Source organism: Pelophylax lessonae (genome assembly GCF_965119305.1).
Source record: "Pelophylax lessonae genome assembly, chromosome: 5".
NCBI classification, from domain to species: Eukaryota; Metazoa; Chordata; class Amphibia; order Anura; family Ranidae; genus Pelophylax; species Pelophylax lessonae.
Genome location: NC_138772.1, coordinates 421,342,294 through 421,366,211, shown reverse-complemented (window position 1 = coordinate 421,366,211; position 23,918 = coordinate 421,342,294). Strand labels below are relative to the sequence as shown.

Sequence of the window (23,918 nt, the reverse complement as noted above, 5' to 3'; positions counted from 1 at the left end):
TACTGTTGGTGGGTATAGCTGGCTGGTACTGCTGGTGAGTACAGCTGGTTGGTAATGCTGTGGGTACTGCTGGCTCAGGCTGGTACTGTTGGCTTGTGCTGTGGGGACTGGTACTGCTGTGGGTACTGCTGGCTGGTACTGCTGGCTCAGGCTGGTACTGCTGTGGGTACTGCTGGCTGGTACTGCTGTAGGTACTGCTGGCTCAGGCTGGTACTGCTGGCTCAGGCTGGTACTGTGCTGTAGGTACTGCTGTGGGTGCTGCTGGTACTGATGGCTGGTACTGTGCTGTGGGTACTGCTGGCTGGTACTGCTGGCTCAGGCGGGTACTTCTGGCTCAGGTTGGTACTGCTGGCTCAGGGTGGTACTACTGGCTGGTATTGCTGTGGGTACTGCTAGCTGGTACTGTGCTGTAGGTACTACTGGCTGATACTGTTGTGGGTACTGCTGGCTCTGGCTGGTACTGCTGGCTCTGGCTTTTACTGCTGGTTCTGCTGTGGGTACTGCTGGTTCTGGCTGGTACTGCTGCGACTACTGCTGGTTCTGGCTGATACTGCTGTGACTACTGCTGGTTCTGGCTGGTACTGCTGGCTCTGGCTGGTACTGCTGTGTGTGCTGCTGGCGGGAAATGCTGGCTAGCAGAAGTGTAGCAGCGCCATGCTGGAGGAAGAGGTGATGTTTCCTGTATTGGTCACAGGTGGAGTGCATTTGATATCACTCCGCCTGTGACTCACTCAAACTGTCATAACGGAGCAGGAACTATACAGGAAGCATCGGCTCCATTCTGACAGATCAGCTGAGATACACAGACTTAGCTGCACAGGGGGCCTGACCAGATGACTTTGCGAGCCGCATACGGCCCCCGAACCGTAGGTTCCCCACCCCTGGTATATACTAAGCCAGAAAATGTGCTGCTCAACTTATTCTTTCATTCGATCAACCCCTAAATGACCACCTAACACATTAGAATAGGCCAGTTCCAATAGCTTGCTTGTGTGATTCTGGGGAACCATTAGGTGTGCCACAACTTTCTCCCATGCTTTCTTTATGCAGTACAATAAGTCACGGTATACTGAAACATGGAGTTAAATCAGGGTAATTTCTGATTCTTGGGATACCCTTTTTATCACCTTTACATTTTTCCATGTGTTTGAAAAACTGATAACTCCCCATTTATGTGACTCCAAAATCTTTCCTGGTCACCATATCTATTAGGTCTGACACTGACACTGAGGCTTTTTCCCCTGACTTTCAAGTACCTCTGGCATAAGGTTATCAACATCACACTCATGTTTGGGCATTTAGGATACACTTTTGGAACTGCCTACCTGTTTTTTCCCCCCACAGTAACCAAAACAGCCCGGTTTTAACAAGTTCTTAACCACTCCTATGCCTCCAACCCCAAAACTTGGGTAATTTCTTAGGTAAATTTGGCGGCAGCGAGGCCCCTGTGAGCGTGAGGCCTTAGACGACCCCTTGATCGGCCTACTTTCAGAGCCACCTCTGAAGGAACGCTAGCTCATCCACACTTCTTGGAATCTGTATGCCTTTATACTATATGTTCTTATGTACCTACTTGGTGCCTGTATAGCAAAACAAGGCAAAATGGGTGACAGTGCGACCAACAAGCATGAAAACACTCCCTGGACAGTTTCAAAGGTAATTTCTTTCAGTAAAAATTAAATTCTGATTAATAATCTGAAGCTTTTAATCTTTGAAAATGGGGCATATATGAAATAACTGAAGTTGCCTGAAATATAAGGGATTTTTAATAAATGCACAGCTTGGGGATACTAACATAAAATAAAGTCTTATTAAGGGTTACTCGAGAGAAAGTTACCCTAATCAGGAAGCTAGTATACATTAGCTTTTATGAAAGGAAAGATAATTCAATAAAGTTGGTAAGCATGGTACATGGCCCTCATTCTGGGCGCTCAACAGTACATAATGACTTGGAAAAAAATATTTCAGTTCTAGGCTTAGTATTGCTACCCAACCTCCAAAAATGCATCTCCTAAGAAGGCACAAAGCAAGCTAAGAACGGTATACTTGTTCTTTATGTTTGTATAAATATTTGATGCCTTTAGAAAATCTGCAACCAAGTGTCAAACTTTCAGTCAAATCAATATGTAAAAAAAATGTTTTAGAAAATATATATTTCAAGTGCTGCTGTGTCCAATCCCTTTTTTTTTATCAAATTCCCATCAGCTAAGATTGCATATCAAACAGGTATTGAGAGTATTTTTTAACAGCAAAAAGGGGCATAACAGGTGTAAGTAACACAGCTTCATACTATATTTGGAGTCTCCTATACGGAGAAGCTGTGTTTGTGTGAGTGTGTGTGTGGGGGGGGGGGTGATTAAAAAACACACAAAAGGCCAGACAGAGGTCAGACACATGTCAGGAGGCTGAGTTGAGACTCCCCAGAGAAATAATTACACCCACAGAGAATGTGAGTCTCAGCCTTTTGTTTAATCAGTCAGACTGTAGGGGGGCATTGGAGCAAAGTACTGGCTGGCTGGATAGACAGAAACTATTTTACAGCTGGGGAGTGACCATAGTGACCACATGTGTATAACTACCCCCAAAAAATTCTAAATTGTTAAAATATAAATAACAGGTTTCTCAAATGTCTACTGTAAGCATGTTTTATGAAACATACCAAAAAAAATAAATAATAATAATTAAAAAAAAAAATTACCTGTAAAACAATGTGTATTTATTATTTTAAGTTGCAGGAGCCTGGAAAGCATTGCACCAGCGATCAGTAGATCACTGATGCCATGCAGGTCTCCTACGTCGGTCTCTCTACGGGTAAGCCGATACTCCCTGACAGGAAGACTCAATGAACTCCACAGTGGTAGTTTATTAAGAACCACAAGCCAACAGCTGCAAAGGATGTTGGGGCTTGTAGTGCATGGAGCTGTGTCTGAATGACGCAGTCGCGTGGGCGGAGCCCTGTACGGCCATGCAGCTACTGCGGGGAACTTCTCCCTGTACTGCTGCCACATGGAGGGGGGGGGGAGTGGCTGCAGCATTGGGAACATGTTACATGTTTCACCCTAAAATTGGGTGGAACATTTTCCCAAAGTTGAACTTATCCTACTAAGAAAAATATACTCATATATTACTGAGTATAGTAGCTTAATAGATGTATATCAAACATAATCACTCATTTTCTAATACATACATAATGACAGTCACACTAAAATCTACACGCATTGTAATGATCCTAAAATGCAGTGCAAATACAGCGCAAAGATCAGTGATGAACTAAAATAGCATGATGTCAATGATAAAAACCGAAATGCAGCTGTTCATAAATTATGGTGAACCCAAAATTCTCAAGTGCAAGAAAATATATATACACAGCGCAAAACAGTATTGAATGTGAAACATACACATAAAAAATTATATATAATATTCTACAATATAAAACTCTTAAAGTGCACCGTGCAGTATTGCAAATATGTGCAAAAAGGCTGAAGTGTAGAAAGCATATAGATATAAACAATAATAAAATAAGGTGCCAGTCCAGATAAAATAGTTCATTGAGATCTCAATAGATGATTAGATGTAAACAGTACCAAAAATGGGTCCCACGAAAGTGCTGGAGTGCCAGGAAGAAAGTGCACAATCATGCAATCTTTTCGCTGCAGTGAGCAAGTGCCGGTCCTCCCCCTTTAGGTATTCACTTACCGGACACCGATGACCCCTATGCTATATAGCTATAAAGGTCGACAGAGCTTATGTCCAAGTAAGGAACCGACTGCCAAACTCCTCCAAGCCAGGTGTATCTCCAAAGATGTGAATACCCCGATACATATATTGGAGAAAAGGATGCTCACATAGTGTAAATCCGATTAAAAAGTGTTTATTGTGCAAATGCTAAATACAAACTCACATTTCGTAGCTGTTAGTAAGGCATGTAATACAAAGATCTCGTCCTTCCTAGTGTTTGGTGCCGCTTGGACGCTCCGTGGTTACGGCGTGCGTTCCACCGCACCGGAAGTGACGTATCGCCAAGGCGTAGACCGGAAATTGCGTCGACGCATTTCGCCCTCCTCTTCCGGGCGTTTTCAAAGACGTATGATACGAAGCGGATCATCAAACTGAGGACGTCTAGGGGTAGAAACAATAGTGTGGGGGAAATCCTGGCTTTAAGGTGAATATTGCACCAAAAATTGGTTTTGTTATTTTATGTTTTAACAGGCTATTTTTAATCTTGTAATTTGTATCTAGAGTTCTGCTTTAACATGCCTTTCCCACCATTTTAATTATAGCAGGTAAATGTTATATACAAAAGAGTTGATATTGGCAGAGGGATGGTGCCTGGGGTGCTACAATTTGTGTGCCCTAAATTTCCAATGATGGACATTTAGTCCTAGTTTTTACAAATTTTAGCTGTTGGGATTGCATTATGTGTGTACTAAATCACCAGTATACTGTATGTAAGTGTACAATATGTACTGTAAAATAGGAAAGAAGTGACTGACTTTCAGCCCAAGGTCCTAGAATAAATTATGGTTTCAACAAAATGATATATTGTTTCTTCACAACACACTGTATGTATATTTTGGTGCTACTGTCTCTGAACTCTTTGCTTATCTGTGGCTCCCCATTGACATGTTTGTTTCTCTGCCCTGCAATGCCTTCGTGATACACTCTAATAGAAATACTTGGCACGTGTTTGTTACCTGGGGGAATAATAGAATTATTTGCTGAAGTCGTTTGGCAAAAGAACATAAACATATGGTTTTGTTTTACATTCGGCTCTGCCAGTTGTGCAAAGTTGCTTGGAAGCTGTGCAGCGTATATGGCTTTGGAGACAATGTCCACATAAGCTGCCTATGGCCTATCCATTCACTGTTGTCTATACATTGAAATACAGTTAAAATATTAAGAATCTGGTTAAAATGTCTTGTCAGAAACCCTTTGAAGTTAAGGTCTAATTTCCTCAACAGATGGAACCTATTTGTTTTCCTACTACCTAGAAATCATTTGCTAAAATCAGTTTCATATGGTTATTCAAATAATGTCATGATAAACATGTAGCACTGTTTTTTCAAAAGAACTTCAAAGAGTTACTGAACTGTTTATGAGGAATACATGGTAGGATATGTCTTACTCTCGCTCTCTATGGTGTTTAAATAATAGCTGGGGCATTAATTATGAGTATTACTTGTATTAAATATTACATGAGCCTTCTGGCATGTGAACAGTATGAAATATTCTTCACTTACTAGTTAAGAATATTATTATTATTATTATTAAATATTAGCAGCTCTTTTCTATTAGGAAATATTGAAATTGTCCATTAAATGAGCAAATCCTTAGTAACTGAACATTTGATGAGGCCCAGGCAAATGTAAAATCTGTCTATGAACTAATATGCTATCCAGGAAATATGTGTTAAAATAAATTACAAAGTCTATGCTGTTTAAACCCTAGTGTTATATAATGTAGTGGATCAGATGTAAGATTGGCTTTCTAGAATACTGCAATCACCAAGCAGCAAATGATATCACCTGTGATGTGTTTCAGTTATCGTGCAAACCTGGCCTGTTGGTGGGTCCTGAGGACCAGAGTTGAGAACCACTGCTTTAACCCCTACCATAGCATTAAGCTTTCCTTTAACCCCAACTATTTTACTTACCCTCTCTGTATCCCTAACACCCACCCTGTCTATCACACATACTTTTACACTAACCCACCCTATAATCGCAACCGTGACATTGACGTTCCCTGTAACACTAACATTTACACAAACCCTCTCTAAAACCTATAACACTAGCCCACCCTCTAGCCCCAGAACTCTCTATAATCCTAGCACTAAACCTCTCTATGACACTTACCTTAACTCTATCTCTACCTATAACTCCAACATTAAAATGTACCCTCCTTATAACCCCAACCATAATACTAACCCTCTCTAAAAACACTTACCCTGTCCATGACACTAACCTTTAAACTAACCCTCCCTATAACCACAACTATAGCACCAACCATCCTTAAAACCCCGAAGGTGACTGTCTCTGTAACCCTAGCACTAACATTAACACCAACTCTCCCTAAAAAACCCTCACTGTAACCCTAAAGCTTACTATATCTATATTGCTGATTTTTGCACTAACACTTCTCATAAACCCAACCCTAATCCTTATGTTTAACTACCTTGTAACCTTAACTAAAATGCTAAAGGTCTATTCACACTATTGAAAGTTATATTTATTGGTACAGTGTGGTTACATTCATTCTGAATGGCACCCTAACGCATCTTGTAGATGGATGCACTGCCAGAAATGGTACATGCACCATTTTGGTGTCCCGGCGGGTTAGGCAGCACATTAAAAAGAAAAGACTGCCTTCAAGTAACACACTTTATTTGCGGCATAACACTCCACAACAGTGTGGATGGGCCCTAATCCTCCTGTAGCCCAGTGCTTGGCTGGGTGCTGGAGGAGGTGGATATGCGTGTGTCTGCACCTATTCTCCACGTTCACTACCCCCGCCACTGCACAGTACATAGCCTGTTGTGGGATCCCCCCCAATGCCCACTGTCACCTCCAGGTGCCTGTAGAGCGTGGGTTCTTTGTGTTTGCTTTTTCTCCTTCACCCCTTCTTAGCAGCAGTGGTGAGAAGATGGAAGGACACAGCAGCGGCAATATGGATCATGGGACATGTAGTCCCGAAGGATCAATATACAGTGTAAGGGAAGAAGGCTGCAAATTACACCAGGGAGCCTTGGATACAGAGGATGGGAACACAATATTTTCCCAGGCAAATTTATTGGGGCTAGAGTAGCCTGAGCCAGAGAACAGAGAAAGAAAGACTGAGCCACCAGAAAGCAATTGCTGTGCAGAGAAACTAGAGAGTACAGAGCTGTGATCTAAATGTTCAGGGACTAAAACCAGGATACAGCCCGTGCTATGCTGAGGACTGGAGTTACCTCAGGCAACCCAAAGTGGACATCTAGCCAGAGGAACCACTACTGCTGTGTCACTTGGTCTGGTGAGAAGACCTTGTGGACATGGCCTGTTTGCTACTAGAAAGGCAGAGAACTTTAGGAATTGACTTCACAGCCACGTTGTAGTCTTATTGCTGCCTGTAGGTTAGAATGGGACTATTCTCATGTGCACCAACAGTACCACTGGGCTCTAACACTAGCCTGCTGAAGAGTGAGGACTAAAGAATGCCCCTTTACAGCTGTTACACAGAGAGCCTTGCCTATTACTTAGTTTAAGAGATACCTCTCAGAGGGCATTGCACCAGACTTTATCCATTCTCTTACAGTGAATTCTAGACCAGTTGTAGTATTCCTATCCACACTGCAGTTATAATATGCACTGTTTATTCCTGACTTTACTGGTTTATGAGTTAATTCTAATCCAGTGGTACAGGACTCTATTCTAAGGTAATTTTGGATAGTGATAATATTGTCTAGGTGACTGTGTCTGCATCTACTTACTGTTTGCTCATTTATGCCCAAATCTTTATTCATTCCAACCCATACCAATACATTGAGTTAATGTACCACTAATTGGTATGGTGTCTATTTCCTAGTACTAATTCACAGCCAAGTTAAAGGTATCCATACTTACAGTAACGTTCATTCAACCAGGTGTGTCAGAGGGGCAGAGGTTGTTGTTGGAGTTCTTGGAGTTGAGGTACAGAACAGAAAGCAGCTCCTTCGGCGTCAACACTAAACTCCATAGAGTAAACTGAACAAAGTGACACAAGTTCTTTAACCTTATTTGTATACCCACCTTTTCTGTACCAGGTTCCTGTGCACTAAAAACCAATATTGCAGAATTTCCCTAAATCTACTATTTTGATAAAAAAGGCGCATCACTTTCAAAAAATTAACGAATAATATATATCTTCTCAAGTTTTGGAAGGCCCACTCTTTAGCAGGTCAATATCTGTATGGAGTTTTATGTTCTCCTAATGCCTGTGGAGGTTTCCTCCTTTAGTCCAGGAACATACTGGAAGGTAATTGACTTTCATTCAAACTGATTCCGCAGTGCAGAGACTTTAGAGTGTAAGCTTGTGGGGGTGGGATTGGGGTCTATATAATCTAAAGGTAAATGTTTTGATCATACAGAACACCATGGAAGAATAAATAATTTAGCATGGAAAAAAAAAAATTATAAACCTACATGTACAAATTTACAATTAATTTGATCAGTGGTTTCTTGGAAGCTAAATAAAAGCTTGATGAATGAATACGAAGCTTTATTAAAAGGATTGAAAAAGAGCAGTGAGTTGTAAATTCTTTGAAAAAGAAATCATGATTAAACAGTGTTACATGGCATTTCAGATGCTTTATGGCCATTCTTTTAAATGTGTCCATAACTGCAGGTCGTTTGCAAAAATAAGTGTATCAATGAATAAACTTCAAGAAATACAAAACAATTAAGGGTATTGTATGTCCATAAAAGGTGTATAGAAGAACAATGAAACAAGCAGATATTTCAATAAAATCATTTCTTGGCATTTACTTAGGTTTGATCGAGTAGTAATTCTTTCCTGAATTGAAGCACAGACTGCTTTTAATTTTGTCTGTGGAGTTGCCTGCCATAAAAAACACAATAGATAAATAGTATATCTGTGCATAATATATACAGCATTCTAGAGTTGTTTATCTCAATAGACTATAGTAATCAAAAGTAATGAACCTATTATGTGTAGGACCTTGGAGAGCGTCGAATGGCAGTAAAAGTGTGGCACATAAAAGGTTTATTAAAGGAAATTAAAGTCCATCATTGCCACACCTGCTCCCCTATTATAAGTCTATGGCAGGTCAGTGCCTTCAATCACAACTCAGCAGCACAGAATAGATAATGTTTCACATTACAATTGCTTCCACAAAGAGGACACTCAGTTGTTCATCTTTAGTGTGCTCACAACTTACTAGCACAAAGCATTAAATGAAAACAAAAGACCATCTTAAAAAACATGCAATGTGTGCTTGTAGATCCTGTGTTTGCTGGCTTTTAAAGTAACACTTTTCTCATTTTATTACCACAAGATTACAAAATATAATAATAATTTGAATTATTTTATAGCTTTTATATGAAATGTGTTAAAAATGTTTCCATTGCGTGTAATTACACTTTTTCATAATATCTGAAACAAAGCATATTTTATTATATACCACAAAAATCACAATAATTGCAAAGTAGTACATAGAGTATGTTATATAAAAAAAGTAACATGCCTGGCCATTGATATACTTCTATATAGTTACATGCTTAATTTTTCCTAATTATTTATTTTTATAATTACTTCTCTCACTACATTTATGCTACTCCTGATTGCTAGAATCCTACACCTACCACCTACAGTTCTCCATTTTTGGTCAATTGGAGGCAGAAGACTAAAAATTAATTTGAGTAGTGCTGATCGGTAAATCAAAATTGTAGCCTATCTCATCTGTTATAATGAGAGTTTATAAGAGCCATTATTACTAGAGACATCATTCTGCCGAGTGATATAGGAAACAGGGTGTTTTCTACAAGCATAGATCCAATGAGTTTGAGGGTAGTTATTAGATAAGGATTATAATGCTAGGGGCAGGGGTGTATGGTAACTAGCAGCTATAATAGTGCATAGTGAAAATCTAGGATACTGGACTCAACTCAACTCCCCCAGCTCAACCAAAGCATACTGAATATATTATTATCTTATACAAAACAATTACAATATTTGACAAACTTTGATAATATTTAACATAAGTAGGCATGATAATGTTCTTTGCTACATTGGTATTATTTTTTAAAGGGTTTGCCACCCTAAAGTGATATTTTAGTTGGAACCGGTGAACTGAGTCAGACCAGGGTTTGCTTAGCTGTCTTGCTTAGCCCAAGAACAACATTTGGTGTCATAGTTCCTGAATCTGTTCTTGTCTTTCTAGAAGTTTTGGATGTTTCCAATCACCTTAAAACATTCCATCTTGCATGCTCCATTAAATAAAATTAAAAATAAACAAAAAGCACAATAAGGTGAGTTTGAAACCTTTGTATTGGCCATTCTGCAGGTCTACAGAGACCTTACCAACAGAACTAAGAGACCTAACCAGCCAACCTAACCAATAGATTCCCCAAAAATGTAATACATGCTTTTTTAGGCTAAGTATTTAATAAAAACAAAAAAAAATCACTTTTGGGTGGTCTGAACTTTGAATTTGGAATGATATACCATGTTAATTCAATAGATAATGTATTTATTCTTTTTAGATGGCTGTAGATAGAGAAGACACACATCTATGCATACTCTCAAAAGAAATTAAAGGTATGTTGCATTGGTCATATAAAGTAAAATATCTTTTTATTCTAAATATATAATAATGCCCTGTAAAAGTCAGAAAAATGAAATATTTGATAAAACTAGATTGTATGTGTATATTTTTATGCTTCCATAGAATTTATATATATATATATATATATATATATATATATATATATATTTAACCACTTGCCGACCGCCGCAAGTACATATACTGCGGCCGTCAGCCCCTCACAGGCAAAGTGACGTCACTAGCCTGTGAGGCTCTGGGGAGCGAGCGCGAGCTGCCGGAGCCGCGCTCCCGCGCGGTCACGGACCCCCCCGCGCGTATGAGCGGCGGACCCGATGTCCGCCGCTCACTCACGATCGTAAGTGACAGCGGGAGAAAGGCAGGCGGCTAGTGTAAACAAGCCGCCTGTCATTCTCCCCTGTGTAGAAACAGTGATCATACGGTTCTACTTTGTAGGACCGTTTATCATTGTTCCTACTCTTCAAGCCACAGCCAATCACAGTTAGAATCACGCCCCTAGGGACACACACAGCCCCTCCCTCTCAAATAAAGTTAACCCCTTCACTACCAGTGTATTTTTACAGTAACAGTGCATATGTATAGCACTGATTACTGCAGTAATGTCACTGGTAACCCCAAAAGTGTCAAAAATGTCAGTCAAGGGTCCGATCTGTCCGCCCCAATGTCGCAGTACCGCGTTAGTAAATGCGATAACTTTTGTGCAAACCAATCGAAATACGCTTTTTGCGATTTTTTTTACCAAACATATGTAGCATAAAACAAATTGGCCAAAAATGTTAAAAAATTTAGATTTTTACATTTTTTGGGGGGAATTTCATATAAAAAAAATGTGAAAAATATTGTTATTTTTGCAAAATTTACGCTCTTTTTTTGTTTATAGCGCATGATCAAAAAATCGCACAGGTGATCAAATACCACCAAAAGAAAGCTCTGTTTGTGGGAAAAAGGGAAGGGGGTAAAATCTTCCGGGGCTTAAGTTCTTAATCACACAGTAGAGTAATTAAGCAAATGCTTTTCAAATAAATGGAGAGAAACAAAATCTCAGGACAGGGATAGCCAGTCAATTACCTGTCAAAATCATGTGACCAGTCTCTTCTCCAATTATGAACTTTTTTCTGCAGTAGATATAACACCATGTGACAGCACAGGTTAAATACAGTTGCCTGCATTTTTGAGTGAAATGAAAATATCAGATCACAGTTTGAAGTAATACTGCAATGTTTAGCAAAGAGTAAATAGCAGTATCTGCTCACAGTTTTAAATTGGCCCTATTGTGTGACTCCAGACTCTCTTTTCAGACCTAATTAGGACCATCTCATATGGTGGTAATTTGCTGTGAAAGAGGGCGCAGACTGGATTTACTGAAGTATGAAGTGGTGTGGAAAGAGATGACATACAGTTGGGCCCATGTATTAAAGTGTAAAATGTGATGAAGTAAGCCTGTATTGAATTCAGGCATGTAATCCCAAAGAAACTTAGCTTTTTCCCTTCATCTTTTTGGTTGTTTGATGTTTTAGTAAATCAGACCCAAAATCACCATAGTTGCATACCTCAGTATGGTTAATTTGGTAGTTTAGTGATTGTCCACACAATAAAGTGAATACTTACTGAGCAAAGCTTATGTTTACTCTACCAAGTGGATATTCACTCAGCTCAGTGTATTAATGACCCCCAAAAAGCAGCTGCTGGAGATGTTTGATTCTCCCACCATTTCCCACCATTTCCAGGGATGACCCTGCTAGTAACTGGACCTAAAAATACACTGACCCACCAATATAGCTAAAATAAGTCTTTAAAAAAGCAGAAATAAGCCCTGCAGAAAAATATTGGTTAAACAAGTTTGACAGTACAAAAGGCAATTTTTTAGGAGCTGTGAGTATGGGGAATGACACTGCAGGTGACAATAAACAGCAGTCAATGCAATACAAATCTCCAATATGTAATGAGAAGGATACAGCTAAGTACTGAGATCGTGTTCATCTACTAGATCTAACTAATCACTGGCCAGTGGAAAAATCTGCACACAGTCTGCTGGCAGTGGGGGCCTCAAAACTCCACACTGAAGTGCTCAACCTTCAAGCAAAAGTATCTATAATACACAAATAACAGACTGTGAAAGGATGGTGTGGTCCCCTTAAAAATAAAAAAGCTCCACGATTGGCAGTAATGCCCCAAAGAGTGTATGTAAAAATGTAACGTTTGGACATTATTTTTGTTTTGCTAATGCTCTCCTGTCCTTCCTCTTTACCTCCCCCCCTGTACCTCCCCCCCCCACCCCCACTTCTTCCCCTACCCTCCCGTCCTGAAGCAACTAAATGGTCCTAGCACATCGTGTATATCTATCCTTTCTTACCTATGTCCACTTAACCTGATCTTTAGATCTGTTGATTTGATGTAACCCTAGAACATCTGTTTGTATGTGACGTGTTTATCAAACTTGCTACCTCAATAAAGACATATTGAAACTAACGTTGTAAAGTTTGATGCAAGGCCGCTCTCCATTCTGACATTTAATGAATGTCCTCAGATGGCTGATCCTACAGGCAGGATGGAAGCAGATGAGAAGTAGACCAATACTTCCTAGATAGGTGGGATGTGGATCACACTTCACCTGTGTCAGCAACAGGTGTGACCAGAAATGTGTGGACTGACACAGAGAACATTAGACATAATTAAGGTGTAAGAATATAATTTATTTAAAAATAAGTGAATAACACAAATGTAAACGCACCTCCAGCAAACTATAACTGTGTAAATCCAATCAGATACCCAAACAATAGTGACACACAGCAAACAACTGCTCAAACCAAATATATACAAAACAGGATAAATGAATAGTAATAGTAACAGAGCCGGGGTCATACACGGGAGATCAAGCAGAGGGAGCTGGGAGCAAGACAGAACAGAGAGAGGGTTGCAGGAGACGGAGTAAGCAAACAGGAAGGAAGGAATCAGGCTGCAGGGTCAGGATCAGAGTCCAGGATCAGGATACAGGGACACAGGAATGCAGGTCAGGCGCACATGGAGACAATACCAAGGCAGTGAGAAGAAGCATACACAGGGTTTAAATATACTTCCTGCAACCAGCATCAGGTGATGACTGATTGCATAAGATGTTCGCTTCTGACTACTGAGAGACACCCGCTGGTGGACACTGGAACTGCAGCCTATGGATCTGGGAGCTACAGTGCCACCAGCAGGTGAGCTCTTTCCTGACAGTACCCCCCCTCTAAGGAGTGGCCTCAGGACGCTCTAAAAAACCCTAGCTAAACCAGTCCATAAAAGACAGTCATTTGCTGCACAAATCCAGAGCAAAAGTTCCTTGTAGGCTGAAGAAGTGCCGGGTTCCAAGCGAGATGCCCCATTGCCAAGATCCAACAATAGGCAAAGTGTCCCACCTCCTGGGTCAGGTGACTGACTGGGTATCCCACCGCTGAGGTCAAGCAACTGGCTGGGTGTCCTGCTGGCCAGATCCTCTGACATGTACAGAATTTGATACTTCATGTCCCTCAGCACAGCAGGTACCCCATTGCTGGGGTCCCACGAGTTGTCTGCAGACTTAGCCTTGGGGTCATGTGACAATACCAGAACTCTGACACAGAAGTGTCTCGCCATAACCAAGTAGCTTGCCTGGTTTCCAGGACTTACTCTGCACTTCAAAAGCCACCTAGGTATCTCTGAGGCACTGGTTACCCGACCCGGGTCCCCTAGTGCACCCGAAGCTGGGGCAAGTGCATCCGGATCATGGAGAGGCACAGATAGTACCCCTCCATTCCCCAGGAGCTTACCATGACCAGGGCCATGAAGGCAAATGCAGCTACTAGTTACCATGGGCATCTCTGGACCACCAGGCTTTGGAGCCATAGGTACAACATTCTGCCAGAGGGACTCAACCGAGGCAACCGACAAACGAATCTCAGGCCAAACAGGTAACCCATATAAAGCATGCGAGGACTCAGAGCTTTCAAACCCATTAGCAGGTGAACACTTTGTTTTTGCATGACAGTCCAACCGAGCAGCTGGTATTGAGTCAGTAGAACCCGGCTGGGTGGTAAGTAGAAGAGAAGTAAGATCAGGCTGGTCAATGGTAAAAGGATCTTTAGACGCATGCTGGACATCAAGCATGGGATCATCAGGCTGGACATCTGGCACCAGATCAGAGGCAGAAGAAGGCAGGTTGTCAGACAGCAGATCACTAGGGGTAGACTTGTCATCGAGCAGCAGACCATCAGAGGCAGGCAGGTTGTTAGGGACAGGATGTCCAGAGACAGGCTGGGCATTGGGCACCTGCCCCTTTGGCTGGGCAACGGGGACCGGAACTTCAAGCTGGGCAACAGGGACCGGAACTTCAAGCTGAGCAACAGGGACTGGAACTTCAAGCTGGGCAACAGGGACCGGAACTTCAAGCTGGGCAACAGGGACCAGAACTTCAAGCTGGGCAACAGGGACCAGAACTTCAAGCTGGGCAGCAGGGACCGGAACTTTAAGCTGGGCAGCAGGGACCGAAACGTCAGGCTGGGCAAAAGGGACCGGAATGTCAGGCTGGGCAAAAGGGACCGGAACGTCAGGCTGGGCAAAAGGGACCGGAACGTCAGGCTGGGCAAAAGGGACCAGAACTTCAGGCTGGAGCAGATCGGCTGGCATGGAAGCAGGCTGGAGCAGATTGGCTGGCGTGGAAGCAAGCTGGAGCAGATCGGCTGGCGTGGTAGCAAGCTGGAGCAGATCGGCTGGCATGGAAGCAAGCTGGAGCAGATCGGCTGGCGTGGTAGCAAGCTGGAGCAGATCGGCTGGCGTGGAAGCAGGCAGATCGGCTGGCGTGGATGCAGGCAGATTGGCTGGTGTGGATGCAGGCAGATCGGCTGGCGTGGATGCAGGCTGGAGCAGATCGGCTGGCGTGGAAGCAGGCTGGAGCAGATCGGCTGGCGTGGAAGCAGGCAGATCCGCTGGCGTGGAAGCAGGCAGATCCACTGGCGTGGAAGCAGGCAGATCACTGGCGTGGAAGCAGGCTGGAGCAGATCCGCTGGCGTGGAAGCAGGCAGATCCGCTGGCGTGGAAGCAGGCAGATCCGCTGGCATGGAAGCAGGCAGATCCGCTGGCGTGGATGCAGGCTGGAGCAGATCCGCTGGCGTGGATGCAGGCAGATCGGCTAGTGTGGAAGCAAGCTGAAGCAGATCGGCTGGCGTGGAAGCAGGCTGGAGCAGATCGGCTGGCGTGGAAGTAGGCATGGATGCAGGCTGGAGCAGATCGGCTGGCGTGGATGCACAATTGGATAGTGGCAAGATTTTGCAAGTTGGGAAAAACTTTCGTTTCTTTTTGGGTTTTGCCACTGAGGTTCTGCATGTGAACACAGGGCTGTGAGTAGGGGGAGCAGCTGGTAGCAAAGAAAAGCTGGGGGATTTTGAAAAAGAGGGAGCAGTAACTAAGGAGGATTTCTGAAGGATTGGTGCAGGCAGTGGAGAAGAGGTAAGCTTCAAGGAGTTAAAGGCAGGGTAGGTGCAGCAAGTGGGAACAGGGTACTGACATACGGTTGGTAGAAGGGTATACTGGGCTGCAACTGTGGGTGATGGAGAGAGAGATGTTTGAGCAGGCAGGTGTCTAGCAGTAGGAAGGGGTTGTTGCAAACTGACTGAAGCTGAGTGCAATATATCTGACCATGCTAGTAGTAACGGTTGAACAAGATTCAGTTTACACTCTGCCTGTCTGACAAGAGACTGCACTGCATTAATACACTCTACTAGCACCTGTTGGGAACATGCTGCATAGTGCTCAAAGAAATAAGAAAAGTCATCCTCCAATAACCACACCAGTGATTCTACCTGAGCCATACTAAAGGGGGGAGAAAAGTCATCACTTTCTTTAGGAATACTGGACAAAGCCAACTCTGCACAAACTTGAATCAATGGCTGAACATCATCAAACAGCATCCTGCCCTGATCAACTAGGAAATGAGCAAGACGAATGCATTCTAACAGCTGGTCCCTGGCCCACTCCTTTAATATCTGGCAGCAGTAGTCTTTTTCCTCTGTCACCAGCAAAGAAAAGTAAATTACCTCCTCAAGATGCATCTTGCAACAAACAACAGAGCCAAGATGGCTTCTCTGTGCAGCCACTTCTGGTCAGGACTGGCCTTGGTATTCTGTCAGCAACAGGTGTGACCAGAAATGTGTGGACTGACACAGAGAACATTAGACATAATTAAGGTGTAAAGAATATAATTTATTTAAAAATAAGTGAATAACACAAATGTAAACGCACCCCCAGAAAACTATAACTGTGTAAATCCAATCAGATACCCAAACGATAGTGACACACAGCAAACAACTGCTCAAACCAAATATATACAAAACAGGATAAATGAATAGTAATAGTAACAGAGCCGGGGTCATACACGGGAGATCAAGCAGAGGGAGCTGGGAGCAAGACAGAACAGAGAGAGGGTTGCAGGAGACGGAGTAAGCAAACAGGAAGGAAGGAATCAGGCTGCAGGGTCAGGATCAGAGTCCAGGATCAGGATACGGGGACACAGGAATGCAGGTCAGGCGCACATGGAGACAATACCAAGGCAGTGAGAAGAAGCATACACAGGGTTTAAATATACTTCCTGCAACCGGCATCAGGTGATGACTGATTGCATAAGATGTTCGCTTCTGACTACTGAGAGACACCTGCTGGTGGACACTGGAACTGCAGCCTATGGATCTGGGAGCTACAGTGCCACCAGCAGGTGAGCTCTTTATGACAACCTGGCTGCAGCTATCTTTCTCCCTTAGATGAAGATGGCAGGGTCTCTGTGTTCTATCTTTGGTCATTTTGCAGGGAGCACAGTGGGATATAGACCACAATCTCAGGTCGCCTCAGATAAGGTCATGCACAGGTAAGCAACCAGAATGAGAGACATGGTCTGGAGACAATCCAAGTTTATACATAGGTAAGTGGCACAGTAGGATACAGAAGTGAGATCAGGAGCCAGGCCAAGCCTTACATCGAGTATCAAGTGGAAGTGAGGTCTAACAGCAAGCTGAGGTCAGGAGTCAAGACAATCAACATGTAGTCCAGGAACAAGCTGAGTCAGTAATAGGTAATCATCTAGCACAAAATCAAGGAGCACAAGAACAAGGATCCCAGATAGCTGAAGATCATCCAGTGATTATCAGTCACAACTTCTTTCCTTAAACAGGGCTTTTGGCATCAATTTGGGGAAAGGACATGTGTGACTACAATGCAAACACATGTGGCCATGTAGGTTACTGGCAGGAATTCATAGCCTGCCAATTGGTGCATGCGTACCAGTTAGCATCCTGAAAGTGCCCCCCTTCCAACAGGCAGTCTCTGGATTCCCATTCTGGCCATCTTTTCTTGAAATTTAAGCCAAAAAAGCATTTGTGGGTCAGATACTAATGTTCCAATGTTCCAAAAGTTCAAAGTATCCTAAAAATTTTAGGTGGGAGTTCAGTCAGGGTTCCTCTATACCAAACTGGTTGAACCATGCCTTTATGGAGAGTGTTTTGTGCTCAAGAGAACAGTTATATTGGAACAGAAAAGGGACTTCTCTGAGCTATTTTAAAGTCAAAATAGACTAAAATGTCTTTGTATGTAGCATTAAGAGTACCCTTCACTAAAAATACCTACAGTCAATAATATAGAGGGTTGTCCACAAAAAAAGCTAAATAGGAAATATTACTTTGCAATATTTCATATACAGTTAACTAAAAACAAAACAAATGGGTAAAGAGTGAAGTTTGCTTGGTGTTTAAGTAGTTTTCATTTTAGGAAACATTTTCAGTTAAAATTTAAAAATGCCACATTGTCCATGCATTTGACTTGAAATTAATTTTTTTAAGTGAAAGTTGCAGAAGTGTTGAAGCTTCTGTTAATTAGTTGAGTGCATCCTTCTATTTTAACATTGGCTGGAAGTGGAATTGACTTGTTAATTATCCACAACGCAAAGAAGCAAGAAGTTTTCTGAAATGAACTTCATGTTTGACTATATATTTAAAGCCTTGTGGAGAGTACATTTATTTTCACACAGTACTGTAAAATAATGGACTTCAGACACTGAAAAGACAGTACAATCACACTGCATATTTATTTCCTAAGTATGTGCTTACTGGAATTACTCTCTACTTTCTTATTTTACTAAAGAATGTCAGACTAGGGTCTTAGACTTTAATACAATAAATATATTCCAATAATGCAGTGCAGCACCAAACATAAAATACTCTCAAGTGATGCACGTCCACAAGCACTAAAACTGTTAATCACCACAGAGTTTAACATTTTTAAAGCCCAGTTCCAACCAAAACATTAAGTTTCATTTTGAATAGACAGTGATGGTTTAGACTCCATGTGAGGTTTCTATATTATATATATTTTCTAACCAATATGTTTCTATTGAAATTTTACATAATGCACAGAGCTTAGAGGTCATCATTAAATAATGTACAAATGCAGGGGGTCAGGATTAAGTAGTGCACAGAGTTAAGGGGGTCAGAATTAAGTAACAGTAGAATTCAGAGGTCAGGATAAAGCAGAGCTCCACACAAAAGAGGAAGCTCCACTTATCTGCCTCTTCCCCTCTCCGGTGCCACACTTGGCACCTTTCAGGGGTAAGGGTAGGGGGCGAAGTGCCTGGTTTTGACAGCTCGGCCCCTCTTCGTCTTCCTCCGCTGCCAGGCCATTCACAAAGCGCAGAGAGCTTAATGCATGCATAGTAGGGATCTAGCTGTTAAGCCGCAAAGGCTTCACTGTCGGTTTCTCTTACAAACAATGGCGACAGCAGCACCTGACTGAGAGCAGATGGAAAAATTGGCTGGGGGGAAGACACTGTGGGATACCTGGACAGGTAAGTGTCCTAATATTAAAAGTCAGCAGCTACAGGATTTGTAGCTGCTGAATTTTATTTTTTTTCTGAAGGAGCCTAGAGTACCTCTTTAAGTAATGTACAGAGCTCAGGGGTCACAATTAAGGCTTAATCCCGACCTCTGAACTTTGTGCAATACTTTACAAAGGTATTAGAGTCTATTCTTTAATTATTATGAGCCTTTGGCATCTGGCTCTTTATCCCTCCTCAGTGCTGTGCACTGGTGTATCTCAGTTGATGATTGAATTTGGACACAAGTGATCCATTCCAGGTTAACAGAGTGCTGGGAGTGGGAGGCTCAGGCTTACAATGTATTATGACTTGTAAGCATGTGTAACCCCTGATGATGTCCTATAGGATGAAATGTATGTAGGGTGGAGTTTAAGCCTGCTGGCATCACACGCTGCTATCCAGGAAGGCAGCAATGGCTCTGTGTGTTTTGGGCTGAAAATCTTGTGTTTTATGTTGATTGATTTTACAAAAAAAGCCTTTTAATACTGTACTATCAGAGCCCTCTGCTTATCTTGTTCTGCATGTTGATGGTTATAGTGAGTGACATTTAACCAGCAAGGCAAGGAGATAAGCAAAGCTGTGTTTGAATTGCAGTGGATCAGGCTGCAGTGTACTAGATGCACAGAGAGATCCATTCACCTCACTGTTTATAATACGTGCACTGTCTGCTCCTGCTTGGGAGGTTAAAGTTATGGTCAGCTTAAATCTGAATTCTGGGAAATTGGACATTTTGTAAAAAGTGTAGGCACACTAGGATTTGAGTCCAAGGAGGTGCATGGCATCTCCTGAATGTATCTCTTTTAAATATATGTAACAGGTTTATGATCCTGCTGGAGCATAAACTGACACTTGGAGCTAAAAGAGAGGTGAGAGAAGCACACAGAACAACTATGCCCGCCCCATCTACTCTGCTGCCCATTCAGAGGAGCCTTTTTTTATTTTGTGAATGAGTTCACATAATACAAAGGCTTCTGTGACTGGTCAGAAGGAGGGAAGGGACAGGCATAGCAGCTGCACCATCTTTATTTGTTAAAAATGTTTAGACTTGAAGCATTAGAGTCAGGGTCCAAAAATACAGCTTTTTGTGTCTACCCAGAGTGCAATAAAACTGGAAGATGTAAATAAAAGATAAGAGATAACAATAAGAGATAAGCTCATATCATGCACCTCCTTGGACTTAACTCAAAGTGTGCCTTCCCTTTTTACCAAGGAACTGAATTTCTGGAATTCCGTTTTAATACCCACTTCTGGGTGATGAGTGCTTCATTTCCACTGTTTTGTGGATCCAGGAAATTGGATGTCACATTGTTTTTCATTTTTCTTCATACTGGTGGATGATATGTTGCACTTATATTCATTGATTTCATAATGAAACCTTCTAATGCTGTACTATGAGAGCTCCCCTTTTTATCTTGTCCTGCATGATTGGGATGATACTGAGTGGCATTTAAACTGCAAGGAAAGGAAACGAAAGAAGGGCTGCTGTGTGGGTAATGTTTGTGGATCAGGCTGGTTATTCGAGGCACAGATCAATCCATCCATCAGATCCATCCATTGTAATAAATGCATTGTTTGCCTCTATTCAGAAGGTTGAAGCTCTGGTAAGCCTAATACTTACCTCTGAGTGATGGGTGCTCATTTCCTCTGTTTGCGGATCCAGGATTTGGATGTCAAATACATATATTATATCTATTTATGACACTTTGATAAGCCTAATACTTACCGCTGAGTGACAGGTGCCCATTTCCCCTGTTTGCGGATCCAGGATTTGGATGTCGCATACATATATTATATCTATTTATGACACTTTATTGTACACTTTTACATTAGTTTATGTATTACATGAAACATGTATTACATAATTCATTTATTTGGTAGGTGCTGCAAATATTTTGTGATTACTTAATCCTGACTTCTAAACCCTGTATATTACTTAATCATTAAGTAGCATATGGAGTACAGGGGTCTAGATTAACTACTTCAGCTCTGGAAGGTTTTAAACCCTTCATGACCAGGCCAATTTTTTCTATTTCGCACTGCACTACTTTAACTGGTAATTGCTCGGTCATGCAGCACTGTACCAACTAAATTTATATAGTTTTTTTAACACAAATAGAGCTGTATTTTGGTACATAGCTAATAGAAATAATAAAAAAATCGAATTTCTTCATAAATTTAGGCCAAAATTCATTCTGCTACATGTCTTCTGTAAAGAAAAAAAAAATCCCAAGAATTATATATTGATTGGTTTGTGTGAAAGTTATAGTATCTAGAAAAAATAGTATATATACTGGTATTTCTATTTAGTAATGGCGGTGATCAGTGACCTAAAGTGGGACTGTGATAGTGCGGTGGACAATCTGACACTAGCTGACACTGGGTGGGAACTGACTTACTGCCATTGACATTTCCAATGATACTAATACAGTGATCAGTGATAATACTATACACTGTCACTGTACTAATGACACTGGCTAGGGAGGGGTTAAATGTGTGCCTTACAGGTGTTAATGTGTATAATGTGAGCTGCTTTTAAAAAATGTCTTTTTGTTTTTTTCTCTCTGCTTTGTGGGGAGAAGAAACAGAGAGATCAATTCCTCTGTACAGAGCCCTGTGTTGATTATAAACACAGGGCTCTGGGCTGTGATTGGACACAGCCAATCAGCAGGTCCCAGCCATGAATCATTGGCTGGGACCTGCTGACAAACTCCTGCTGAGTACAATCACAGTGGAAGTAGGCTGGTGCGGAAACAGGCAGTGATGTACAGGTACGTTGCTACACCTGTAAGGGCCACTCGCTCACAGTACATTGCAGGCAAGAGGTCCACAAGTGGTTAAATAACAGTCAGGCCAGTCAGCTGCAGTTACTTACAGTGTAGAGCACTGTCCCCGGGAGCAACCAGGCAGTGAAAGGTTTGCAAAAGGCTCCAACCAATCACACTGCAAGCACCAATATAGATGGGTGCTTGCAATGTGAGGTAGAAGCAGTATGGCTGAAGTGGTCTGCATATATGTGGCAGCATTACTATCTATGCACACACAGGGCGCCCTAGTGGCACCTATTTTGAGTTGCCAGAGCCTATACACTACAAGCTTTATACACCTGGGGGCTCCTGTTTCCAGGGGACTGACCCTTCACCATGTGGACTGTCTCCAGGAAATGGGGACAAATGGCAACCTTTACATGATTGGATGATTGAAGTCAACACAGTTTGCCCATATTTACTGAACAGGATAAAAATTTACCTGCAAATTAAACACTCCAATCCTTTATTAAATCAGGGTCTTGGAGTCTAGACGTGTAGGAAAGAAAGAGGGGGGGGGGGATTTAACTCTTCCCTACTTTATCCAAAACAAACAAAATACCTTAAAAAGATAATATACAAATGGCAGCTCACTCTCCTCCTTTTCACTAAGCCTATCTTTACCCATTGACCCCCCCTGGATGGGAGGGGAGTCAATGGAGCTTCTGTTACCTATCAGCTTTGGCCGTGACACTGTCCTCCTTCCCTCTTCTATTCTCCCCTTTTAACTTACCCCAACATTCCCTCCCCCCCCCTTCCCCTCCCCGCCACATTCTTCCTGTCCCCTCCACCATCCTTGTCCTCCAAGAGTTTCTCTTGAGGGGTCTAATCCCTCCTGTGTCATGACTTCACGGTTTTATGGTATATATTGTCCATGTATCTAGCAATCACATGAGGTTTTTAGGTACCCCCACTCCCTTCCCTCGCTATGTTCAAGTTGTGGTGTCTTTTTCCCCTTGGATTGTTTTGTATATGTTTAAAATTCAAATAAGATATTGTTGAAAAAAAAAAAAAAGATAATATACCGTATGTTACAATGTTAATTTTATCCATATATGAATTATTCTAAACTGTTCTTCTTGTGGGGGAGGGGAAACCTAACATAGGATTAAATGCAGGACCTCAGCAAACATAATTATGTAATCCCATGTGGTAAATTTATGCAAGACAATGCCATAGGGTTAGTGGTAGCAGAATTGTCCCTAGTTGGGAGTAATGATAGATCTAAGGCTTGGTTCACACCTATGCAGTTTGCTTTCCATCTGTTTCTGCAGTGCTTTTTACAGTGCATTTTTGCACACATGCTTTTGACGCAGTTTTTTGTGCATTTTTTTAAAGCCTTTTGCATTTTTTATGTTTTTTTTTCCTGGCTAATTTGTTGTTGGGTGGATTACCCACTTCCCACCCAGCCACTATACATAAACGGCTGGGTGGGAGCTTCCCTGTACTAAGTGGACGTACCCGGCGCGATCCTGTGATGGCTGTAAACCTCAGATACAGTCCATCACAGATCGGGATATGGGCACTGTGATTGGCCCTCCCAATCACACGATGACTGTGTCAAATTACAGCCTTCACAGTTTAAACAGAGACATGTGTCTGTGTCAGTTCTGAGTTCAGTGAGAGCTTGGTGGGGGGGGGGGTTGGGTCACCCTTGGCTGACAGCTCTCTGTGTAAGTGATGATTATACACAGGGCGCTGTCACAGATCACACACACTGCAGCCATCCCACACAGTACACTAAGCACCACTGTCACCACTGTTCCTGTCCCTGTCCCATTAGTATCAGACCAAGTGTCCCCATGAACATCTGTACAGTGCAAAAAAACATCTGTCACAGTGTCCCCTCAACATTTGTACCAGAGCATAAAACATCTGCCATAGTGTCCCATCACATCTGTACCAGTGCACAAAAATATATGCAATA

The 23,918-nt window shown here is 42.1% G+C and overlaps 1 protein-coding gene across 1 annotated transcript in view; it reads left to right on the top strand.

Moving 5' to 3' along the window:
• ST18 (ST18 C2H2C-type zinc finger transcription factor) overlaps window positions 1-23,918 on the top strand; it is a 254,081-nt gene that overhangs the window by 82,309 nt on the left and 147,854 nt on the right. The window contains exon 2 of the mRNA XM_082258427.1: window positions 10,236-10,290. Coding sequence (XP_082114553.1) covers window positions 10,236-10,290 — 55 coding nt within the window. The remainder of the gene's footprint in view (window positions 1-10,235; window positions 10,291-23,918) is intronic.